The sequence below is a fragment of the Manacus vitellinus genome, unplaced genomic scaffold (genome assembly GCF_001715985.3).
Source record: "Manacus vitellinus isolate BGI_N305 unplaced genomic scaffold, ASM171598v3 scaffold_3_pilon, whole genome shotgun sequence".
Lineage (NCBI taxonomy): Eukaryota > Metazoa > Chordata > Aves > Passeriformes > Pipridae > Manacus > Manacus vitellinus.
This window is the reverse complement of record NW_021940535.1, coordinates 26,717,333-26,729,382: the sequence shown is the minus strand read 5'-3', so window position 1 is coordinate 26,729,382 and position 12,050 is coordinate 26,717,333. Positions and strand designations below refer to the sequence as shown.

Here is a 12,050-nt window from a genome sequence, read left to right as displayed (position 1 = left end):
TACAAAGCCCTTTAACTGCTGGAATCAATTAATACTCTGAAGTCTTTTAAGAAATTAAGTACCCATTGCTTGGATATTTTAAACTAAAATGGTCATGAAAACAATTAATGTGCAAGAAAGATCAAACTTGCATTGGAAAGGATTTGGAAAATAGACACAGAGTTCTCGATTACATTTAACTTTTATGATGTCCTACTGCTCCATGTAGCAGAGCTTCACCGAATGCTTACAAGTATTTACTAGGATACGCACATTTTTTGCTCCCTCTTTCTTTCACCCCTCTCCTTCTATCACACTACCCAGTCCAATTAATCTGATTTATTTTTTTTTCTCCTGAACAGCTTTATTGAACAAAGGCATGATAATACAAGCATGCATCCCTTCCTGATATTTACTACCTTTCATCCATTTCAACAAGCTTCAACAAAATAACCCTTCACATTTGCTCTAAATCTGGAAAAAGGGCTGAACAGACTCTTGTTGGTTTTGGCTGAAGACATCATTAGCTGCCAGTTAAATTTTTTTGCTAAAGGAAAAAGTTTCCCAAGTGGATCAAGGTAAAAGGTTTACCCAAGATTAAAAACCTAAATTTGAAAACAGCTTTCTCTTGCCCCCGGACAGACTAAGTTCTGAAAGACCCAAAAAAGACAGAGCTGCTTAGGCAAAAATCACTTTTAGAATCCTATGAAATCACTGTAGAAAGACGAGAATTATTTAAAAATGATTATTTATTAAACATATTTCTTTACAAAGTACAATCAATGTTTTGCATTAAATTTTGGGGTTTGGTATTTGCCTGTATGTACACAAAAGCTTATAACAGAAAATGTGTCTTGATTTTACACATGGGACACAATATAGTTACCTTCATATTTTGATTTCTACCAACATAAGCAGTTGATAATAACTTTCAGTTTATCTGCTGTTTTTTAAACTGAATACGAAGCAACAAAATTTCTACAAAATGTCAGTATTTATCAATGTACTCAATCATGAAAAAGTAGAAATTAATAATCCTTTGGAAAGTTTCCACTGTGCATGAGTGGAACATGACATTTTTGGCAGGTTACTGGACTATCCTTATGATCCTAAAAATCACTTTTTGCAGTTATAAGATAGGAAGAATTGAAGAGCTAGGTAAGTTTAATAATACCCTATTAGCAGCAGTTGATAGTAAATGCAACATAAGGTTTGTTTTGTCTGTCATACAAGGATGTGTCCTAGCAGACACTATTGTATTGTTCTTTACTTGAACAAAAGTATCTGCATGTATTGTATGTCTTTGGAAAAACAAAACAAAGATAAAGAGACAAAAAGCCATTTATTGTCATGAGTGACTATTGCCATCAGCTAATATGAATGCATTGCTAAAAATTAGTGAAGACAGGAAAATGCTGTAAGGTAAATATATACAGAGTTAAAATACATTTCTTATCCACTAGATAGTGATTTTGTGGCACTGTGGTTTTCAGAATATAACATCTGTTGAGAGCAATGTAATTTTCAGTGCAAGCTAAAGCAAAAATACCTGCCCGCTGTCATAAACACGACAAACAAATCTGGAATGTTCAAAGTAAGTTTGTCTTCCACTTCTCCACTCTTGAGGCACCTTTAAGACATGGCACTTACTGTAAACCATCTAAAAATCGAGAAAAGCAGACATAATAAGCCTGAATTTTCCATAACAACTTTAAAAATCATTGCCAGAGTCACTTGCATAAGTAAACGATGCCTGTGTAAGGCTTGCCAGCAAAGCATCTTTCCTGAGAACGGAGCTGGGGCACTCTCTGTGTATCATAAGTGTGCGTGCTCAGAGCTGTGGTCGCTGTCGTGGCTGTCGTCGTTCGCTAGTGAGTCCCCTGTGTGCTGGAGACCAGCTGCGCCGATGCCAGAGAGCTCGGAGGGGAGCAGCGTGCCCTTTTTCACATTCACCAGTTCCTTCTCCCGGGCCGCTGCTCCTTGCTGGCCCCCTTTTACCCGCTTCCACTTCATCCGTCTGTTCTGGAACCAAACTTTTACCTTCACAGAAAAAGGACACAACAAGGAAAAAAAAAGATGGGGTCATTGAAGGTAATAATGAACTTTCTATCTGTAGTGCAGCACTTGGGGATTTTTTTCTTATTTTTTTAATGTGCCTTTCTGGCTGTATGGTAAAAAGCTTAGCAAGCCTTCCTTGAAGATCAGGCAGTCCAGTGTTGGACAGGACGTAAACACTGCAGATGTGATGACGGCAAAGGAGGAAAAGGGGTTACTGTAGGAAGACAGCTAGGCTATCTGCTGCAGACAGCTCCATGGGAAGATCTCAGAGCCCTTTAGAAAACATTAAAAAGTTCGGGTAACTCTTGAAAAACATATTAATGCCATTTCTCAGGGAGAGAAACAAAGGCAAAATGTTTCCCATCAAGGGAAACTGTGCAAAAAACCGTGCATTTCAAGTAACAGAGTACCCTTCATAGGAGGGTAGTTGCTTTGGAAAGGAACTTGCACTGAAAAGTTGGCATTGCTTTCTGTTTTGTTTCTGCAAATTGGTGGTGAGCTTCAGGTGCAGCAGTTTAAAAGCATTTTTTTGTTTTGTAACTTGTTGAAGTATCTGAAAGAATATTCTTAGCATTCAAACTTAAGATTTCCCTGTCTATTTCACAGGTGTGTTTAAATCATTCTAGTCAACTCATCCTTGATTCTGAGACATTTAACCATAGACCCTGGTCAAATTTTTCAGAAAACAGATATCCTCAAAGTCAGAGGGCACGACGTTTAGAAATTTGAATCAAAATTAGCTAATAATTTCAGATAAGAATGGAAAAGAAATTCATTGCATGGAAGATTAAAAATGTATCTGTGTTTAAGTCACATTAAACCCCAAGATTTTACTCCAGCTGAAACTCATTTCCCCTCCTCCCCTTCTCTGTATGGAAATATATGAGGGAGAAGTAAACCTAAATTATTTGCACTGCAAACCACAAGGACTTTTTTTTTTCAATAGCCAAAAGAAAAGAAACAAAAGATGTGCACAGCATCTGTTAAGTATATTAGACTGGATTAAAGGCTGATTTCAGATCAACTTAAAGTATTGTCACCGAAAACAGTATGAATAGAATATTATTCGGTTTGATTCATTTAGAGTTAATGTTGCTGAAAAATCTTGTGCGTGTGTCTGTGCAGCTCTTCAGATGAAGGTTCCACAGAAAAATAAACAATGTCTGCAACATTTCACTTGGAAAGAAAGCAAGAAAGCTTGCAACGTTGGTATATCCTCTGCTGCGTTAAGCAGAATGTGTTTCAGAGTTCTAAAAGAAACAGCAAGGAACAGGCACAGCAGGACATATTGTACAACATGAGTAATAGAGCCACAAAAATGCTGTTTTGCTGAATCTGTCTTACACATCCAGGAAACATCACAGCGTTTAACCTTTACTATCACTTTGAATTTTACATTAGAATTTTACTACAACTGAACTGATAGATTACGTCACTATCTTTGTGTACATACATGGGAAGGAAGAAAGGTATATTTATTTTTTTAATACTCTATATTCCTGCTAAAATCAAAGTGAGCTGTTAAAGCAAATCACTTGGGAACAGAGCGAAATGATTCCAGGTTAGTTAAGAGCCTTAAAACACAGTACATCTTTTCCCCTAGTCAACTCATCAGAGCCAAAGAATCTGCCTTGTAAAATAAAATGAGTGTAAATATTACTAGCTGCTGTGATGTTGGAAATTATCACACTCAGGACTGCTGTCAGAAGTGTCCATGAAAACAGTGTCTTCAAAAGGGCAGCCTTCTGGGAGAAGTTTGATGTTATTTTCTTTAGTTTTTTGGTTGTGTTTTTTTTTTTTTTTAACAGTGAAGTTTCTCTTGCAAAAGGCACTACTCTACTGGTGCAAGATAGTGCAGTAGATGCAACTTCAGGCATAATCTAAACATCAAAAACCCCCCATTTTGGATTCAACCCAGTACCATGGGATATTATCACATTTCTTCTGAAATAAGGACCAAAAGAATTTTATTTGGTAAGAAACTACAGGCTTGGAGTAATTGTTAAAAGATGTCAGAAATTCTCTGGATATTTTTATGTCCTTGAACATTCACAGAATAATTGACAGCCCTGAAATTCTAAAACAAAATAATAATGTATAGATGACGATACATTTGAAGCTAAAATTTCAGTGCACAGCCTGGATGCAACCTACTTTAACTTACTGGATCAGGGGACATCCAAGCAAACAGCCTTCCAGATGCAACCAGTTTATTTTCGGATACTTGAGAAATTGAAGCTAGTACTCCTATAACCATTGTCAGAAACTATCCTGGACGGAATAGGGGTGAGCAGGATAATTACTGCCTGGTTTCTGATGCAGGTGCTCATTATTTTTCTCTCATAGACAAAGCTAAACTCTCACATCTTCTGAGCTAACATTTCTTGACAGTTTTCTACTCCAGTTTAATAAATAAGTTTTGTTGTTGTTTTCCGGTTTTTATTACAATATATTTTGCTTCTGCTTTTTATAATTATAATTATAATTTTTATAATTCACAATAGCAGAGTTGAGAAGAATCTGTCTCCTTGAGCATTAAACCCAAGAGAACTGCTTGACACCTGCTTCCAGGTAATAATAAGTAGCCAATGCCAGGCTGGGGAGTACTTCTTCACTCAGATCACCTGCCCTCAGATTAGTTCATAGGATCGTGCCTCGAAGTGCCTCCACCAGGGATGAGTTGAGGTCAGTGTCTGCATATTAGTTGATATAAATGAATTAAAGGATGATGACTTCCCTTTTGAAGCATAAGTGCGAGATCCATCTACATATTCCTCGGAGTATCCAGAATGCAATGCTATGTTTGCACACAACTCACGGTCTGGGAAACATGGCATTTGAGAAAAATCAGGCTAAAAGGACTCCAGGTACCTTTGCATGCGTTCTCTTGAGTGTAGAAGAAAGGCAGGAACACTGACAATCCCATTGAATAAAATGTACTACTGACTGGCATATAGCCTTCCCACAAAGAGAAAACGGTAACAGTGTTAAAAAGAAAAAAGAAGTTAAAAAAGGCTTTTTTTTGTAAATGACTGTAAATAAACTGCATCTTGTTTACTTAGAGAATATAAAAAAAGAAATGTCTTTATTTGGTACATCAAAGATTATTTTCAAAAGCTAGAGATATAGTGGCGTTTATTGTTGAAAATATTATGAGTTTATTTTGATATAATTTGTTGCATTAGTGTACAGCAGGACTCTGATATGATGGAATACATTAGATATTTTTTATATATATTTCTTTATGTCCTCCATTATGAAGTACTAAAGTCCAGTTTGTCCTGATCCAAAGTGTACGAATGTCAATTTGAGTTTTTCCATACAGCTCAATAGACTTTAGATGAAGACTTTGATGCTCATGTGCTAATAATATGAGACAGGTACTTCACTTGTTATTTCCTCTAGAGATCAAATTTAGATATTGGAATTATGAACTTCCTTTGGAGCTGAAGAGTCACTTATGGAGGGTATAGTTGTTACTGATATGTGATCCATCTATATTTTAGTAATAGAAAGTGAATCAAACTCTGTGTTAAGTACTTCAGAGCACCGATTTATCTGGATTCATGGAAAACCATGCTTTTTAAACACAGAACTCATTTAAAATTTACAGCTATTGCACAAAACGTGAATCAGAACAAAACACCCCGAGAAACAAAAAAGGAAAGAGGACAAAGAAAAAGGAGAGAGAATAGAATAGAATAGAATAGAATAGAATAGAATAGAATAGAATAGAATAGAATAGAATAGAATAGAATAGAATAGAATAGAATAGAATAGAAAGATCAAGAGACACAGAAATGAGAGCGACTGAGTAAAAGAAAAACAAAGAAATATTAAAATAAAAATAGAGAGTGAAGGGAAATCCTTACTGAAGTGAACTTAAAAAACTCTTGAACTTTTTCCCAGTAAAATAACTAGCTGGTGCCTTTTACAACTTTTGCAAAAAATTATATCCTTTTAAAGTAGTTTAAAGATCTACTGTGGCAAAATTAATACTATAGAATTTATTAAACTTTATATGCTATTTTTCAAGTCTATCAGCTCCAACAGGATCTGAGAGTGCTCATCACCTGCCAGAATCAGGTCCTGACTGCTTACTATTTATCAAAATAACCCTCTTCTCCACCCTCTGACTAGCACAACTTGACTGTAAAGAGCAAGCATATGTATGTACAGAAAACAAAGGAAGTGGAGGGAAATGAACTGTATTAAAGATGATGGTAGCATTAACAGCTGTTTCTAAATCAGCACTTATGATCGAGTCTATTGAGCACATCTGCTTATGGCACGAAAACCTTGTTTCTTTTCCCTTAGTCAACAAGTTGTTTAGCATCTGCATCTCCACATCTGATGATTAGACTGTTACTTAAGATACGAGTAAATTATTTATTAGATTTTTCCTGATGTACAAGATAAATGTTTTTACTGTGTCCAATTTATTTTAGGACCTACTCTGTAGTAATCACAGGACGAGAGTCAAAACAAGGAGGTTGACATTGTTAGTGTCTACATTGCAAAGTAATTGTTATATACTTATGATAAAGGTCCTTGGTAGTCTTTAGGGTCACATGATGTGCTGTCTTTCTTGTGTATCTTTAATACAACTTCCTGATGTGGACATCAACACATCATTTTGGTTCAAAATGACCATGTTTCCTAAACTTCTGATTTAATGCTCCTCCTTCAGCAGAGCTCTTCAGTCACATTAACTTAAAGAAAAACTGACTTAAAAATTAAAGCATAACTGAATTCAAACTACCTTAGTTGCACTGTCTGCTGTCTTTCCTCTTTTAAGAAAAAAAACTTTCTCTTTAAAAAAGCTCTTCTCTGAAATGAAAGAGGCTTTCCTAAAATTACGTTTCTAATCCAAGTTTTAGTGGCAGGAGTCCCAAACAAGATTAAAATTTGAGGCCTGATATCTCAAAAACCTTAAAAATTAGAAAGCAAAGCGAATGCCAGTTGAAACTTATTTTGCTTTAAGAGATGCATATTTCTAAGAGTCTTTGAAGTCAGTATCCTAAATTCCATGTTTTATTATAACTAAATATGTCATGAAAACCAAACCATCAAGCCTTTTAAGCATTCTGCCCTGGTCCTCCATTGTCCATTTTCTATTTTTTTAATTATTTTTAAATCTGTCAGTTTGCTTTCCTCTAATATGGACAAACATATGAATAGCAAAAAGTAACCCAAGTTTTCAAAATTTTAAAAAATGAGGTTTATTTCTAACCTGCTTTGGCTTTGAAAACATCCCTGTTATTTTTAGATAGTGCACTTATGTTGCCAAGTTTTAAGGAAAGTCAAACTCCTGAACTTTACAGAAATCACTGGTGTTTACAGTTGAAGCTTACTTTTTTTTGCATATATAGAGATAGTATTTTCATGGTAGTTTATTCAGCAAACTTATAAAAGCAAACAGAAATGTACAGCCAGAAGTTTCTTTTCTTATGAATAAATATAAGTATTGGAAGAATTAAATCTATTGATTTAAAATGTTTACAGAAATGGTAGTCATAATTATCAGTTCACTTCAATAAATAAAGATAACATGAAATTTTAAATAATTCCTGTACTTCAGTCATGCTGGATGCATGGGAGAGTAAGTTAAGGTGGTTTTATTAAATTAAACTAAATTTTCTTACCTATATAATTTAAAGGAATTCCAATTTCTATTCCAAAAAAAACTCTCTTAAATATCTTAAATATATTTTGAATATTAAAACCAGCTTAAATAAACCTGAGTATTAAATGTCTTCTTAGTTGTTATAAAATATTATCAAAATCCATAACGTCTCTTTGGAAATTAATGAGTGGTATCAGAACCTTCGATTAAAATTACTTAAGTCACCTGCTCACTGATTTAAAGAGATCTGCTCTGTGTTAAATTACAGGACTTTGCACTGAGTGTGTACAAGTACTTTGCAGCAGCTGTTGAGAAAAAGGGGAGGTTTTGGCAGGTGCACAAAGGACAGCTGGAGCTTTTGGCACCCAGGAAGGTGTAGGAGTGAGTTCTGGTTTATCATTACATAGAAGTCAGTTGAGGTTTGGGTACTACTTAGGTGACACATTCTCCTTTCTACCTCCCACGTTTAGACAGGGATAGAATAGACATTATATTTCAGAGGGCAGCAGTGATGGGAGTACTTCATTCCAGTTTCAGAAGTCTTTGGGAACACTAAGTTTACCTCCCTCTACCCCATCCAAATAACTGCCACCTTCTCCACCAATGATCTTCAAAACTGATTTCATGATCAAGCAGTTAACCCTTCCTATTCAAAATCTCTCCAAAGTAGGTTTCACAGTTAACATACCTTAAGCAGAAAGGGGCATACTATTGCATGTTCCTTCCTCCTACTGACTTGTTTTACATAGTCTAAGGAAATATTTTTTATAATAATTAGTCTTTCTCTTTTTGGTCAAAGGCAAAGAAAGGCAATCTGCTGCTAGAATTCCCTCTACCTTATTCTCCTGTAATATATCTTTTTAGAGTCTGCTTTCATCCAATTTTTTTACATGTGTGTAGTTCCTAAAGGGGGCTTACAAGAAGGATGACAAGGGACTTTTGATAAGGGCATATAGTGATAGGACAAGGGAGAATGATCTTAAGCTGAAGGAGAGTAGGTTTAGATTATCTATTAGGAAGAAATTCTTTACTGTGAGAGTGCTGAGACACTGGAACAGGTTGCCCAGAGAGGTTGTGAACTCCCTGTCCCTGGAGGTGTTCAAGGCCAGAATGGATGGAGATCTGAGCAACCTGGTCTAGTGAAAGGTTACCTGCCCATGGCAGGGGAGTTAGAACTAGATGATCTTTAAGGTCCTTTCCAACCCAAACAATTCCATGGTTCTATGATTCTGTGATTCTAAATCTGCAGAAGAAACAAATGGTGGAAAACTAATTTTTGGGGAAGATCATCTTTAGCTGAACTTTCTTCTTCTTTGTGTAGGCATTTACCTCCGTGAATTGCTCTCACGTATTTTATTTCATGATAAAAAAACATTCTAATGTGCATCACTGTACACCCATTTTGCACAGGTCAGCTGAATGTGAAAGTCAAAAAATTGCACGTAATCAAGACTGACTTTCAGATGAGTATGCTGGTGCTTCTTTCTGTTACTGCTTTAGTACAAAGAAAGGCAAATGACTTGAAGAGTAGAAACCAGTGAAACTAGAAAGAGATTTTACATTTTTCAATGGCCTGCATAAAAAATATGTTCTTTATACTACATGTTCATTTTTAACCTCTAATATCATTTGTTCCCAACAGATTTCTTCTCTTTCTTAAAGTGCCCACAAATGACAAACCTTAAAAGCTCCTCTCTCCTTAAACAGGTGACAGAAGAAGGTGCATCTTTCTCAACTTGAGTCTAAGAACGGGCAGGGACAGGTAATGTCAGAACCTCACACACTTTGTAAAAGCAGCCATATGAGCTGCTAATATTTTATATTGCATGGGCTGCTTGGCACATACAGAGGTTTCTCCCCACCCAGAACCTCACATGGTTTCTCTGCAGGTGTAGGGTACATTCACAATTAACAGCTTAATGCACTTAGATCTTTGCATATGGAAATGCTTGTTTGAATTTAATCAATACTGCAAAAGTAAATATGCTGATTGAAGTTTTGCCATATACTTTTTAAAAAGAATTATTTTACAAATCAAAATTATGCACAAGTTATTATTAAATTTTCTAGGTGCATTCTTTTCTAAGAAAGAACAGTAACTCTTACTGCTGGTATTTATATTGCTCAAAACAAATACCAAAGTTTTATTTTATTAAGAATGTCACAGTAAATAAACAAAAAATCCAAAGGATTTCAAGCCACATAGGTTCATTATTATAGTGTGTGTATAGAGAGTGCTTAACACATAGAAGCATGGAATGAGCAGCTGCCTTTCAGAGAAGATGTGACAGTGTGACAAATCAGACAGATATGGTCAAGCCTGTCCTGTCAATTCAGTCATATTTTGTTTGAAAGTATACAGGGGAATAATTTCACCACTTAACCTCAGAAAACTAGCTTCCTAACGTAGGAAACTAGTCGTGCTGTGTGATGCATGGAGAGACATTTACACTTCCAGAGGCTGTGCAGAACAAACACATGATTGCAGAATGTTGAACTCCCTAGTTTCTCACCTGGGTGACTAAGGGACGCTACTCTTACCTTAACAGTCAAGTCTAAAAAATGCAGTGATTAGCTTCCCTGAAGCTCTGCAATACTGAGAAGGATTTTAATGAAGTCCTTTGTGATGAAACATTCAGATAACCAGGTCTGAAGGAAACTTTTTTAATAGTATTTGTATGGTCATAAAAAATGCAATGCTACAGTGGGGGTTATGGTACTATACCAAAGTATAGTTTAAATAGTAGCACTGTTTGCTTCCATTTCTGGTAGAAAAAGGCATCACAAAACTTCTTCCTTTTTCACTCATCCGAAGTTGGTACCACATGCATGGAAGCCAAACACAAATACAAAAGCATTCTTCATTTTGACAAGATTTTGTCCTTTGTCTATGTAAAATCAGTGGCTTTAGGCCTTTTATAAATGATTGGTGGCTTCTGGGCAGATATTGGAAATTAAAGTTGAGAAGAAATAAACCTTCTCATCACCATCAGCAGAATTTAGTCTGACTAGGTGGGATTTTCCATTTATGTTGGCAAACAGAAGCATATTTGGATTATTTATTCCGGTAACCTTAGCTAGCCTGCAGAACTGCAACATTACTCTTTTGATTAGCTCCATGCAAAAAGATCTTGCGAGGTGGAAAGATCTCCTACTCTTTCTATATTTGGCAGGATCAACTCCATAAAAATGTCCATTTTGCCACGCCTCTGATACCCCACTGCAGCTGCTTCCTCTCCTCATCCCACAGTGAGATATTAAAAAGTCTGCATGGAACTTTCTCCAAGTTTATCTGGATGTACAAAAAAGCCAAGAATGCGCTTGTCAAGGTTACAAATATCTAGGGAGCTAAGATAGTTTTTAGTCTAACTAGCTCTTCAAAATATAGTAAAGGCCTGCCAGCTGAAAATTATTAACTGCTGGCTGAGCTGGGATTGTGAGTGCACTCTATAGGAGATGGAGCAGGAATTATATGTACCTATATTTATGGAATGCTTACAGTAACATAATAGAGCCATCCTACCACCAGATGTGCTTATAATGCTCTCAAAGTGCACTCTTATTATCTAGGCAATTGAGGCACTTATTTCATTTCATCCTCCTGTCTTGTAACTTGGGTTTCCTTTCAAGGGAGTGATAGGATTACTTCCTTCTCCTGATCCATATGTTATGAGGGTTTTTTTTTCATTATTATTTTGTGAAATGGCCTTCCATGAGCCATTTATGTTTGAACTGATCTTGTAAGTTATTTCAAAAGTCAAATGGAGCCTTACTTTGATGACTGTAGAACACTTTAATACCCTTATACAGCTTTTTAAATATAGTCAGACATAGTTTTTTTCTACAGCTTGTTTAAATGACAGAAAGGTAATTATGAAGTGCTAGTTGGTCAGTGGCTCTTTTAAGCTGCGACGTATGGTTGAAATTATCACTACAGTCAAGAGGAAGATAAAGCTTTCTGAAGATAATAGGCATCGTGATTCATCTCACATCTTGGGAAATAACTGGAAGTTGTAACTTTAGGATGACCCAACAATACTTTTCCCAGATTATTTTTTGTTTTTCTGTCTCTGAATAATATGCTTGTAATTTTCTAAAATCCTAGTGAAAACAATAATGCTAAACAAATAGCACCCCCATCAGGGGTTAAATCTGCTCTCAAACCTATTTTCTGAGCAGATATGTTAGATCATCTAATACCCACTTCTAGTTTTTTTGTCATTGTATTATCTGAAGCAAGTTTCAATTCTCTGTGTGCAAATTCAGTGTTTCATGAGAGATCAAGAAAGCTTCCAACACAAAGAGGTCTATAGCCTGAGATGAGATCAAGGCTATCACTTGTGCGTTCATTTATTTCAAAGAAAGGAACTATAAAGTACCATTTTCT

The 12,050-nt window shown here is 35.8% G+C and overlaps 1 protein-coding gene across 2 annotated transcripts in view; it reads right to left on the bottom strand.

Annotated features, from left to right (window-relative positions):
* Positions 1–717: 717 nt before the first annotated feature.
* MEOX2 (mesenchyme homeobox 2) overlaps positions 718–12,050 on the bottom strand; it is a 168,975-nt gene continuing 157,642 nt past the window's right edge. For both annotated transcript variants that reach the window (XM_018075860.2, XM_008920359.2), the window contains one exon: positions 718–2,019. In XM_018075860.2, coding sequence (XP_017931349.1) covers positions 1,795–2,019 — 225 coding nt within the window. In that variant the 3' untranslated portion in view covers positions 718–1,794. The remainder of the gene's footprint in view (positions 2,020–12,050) is intronic.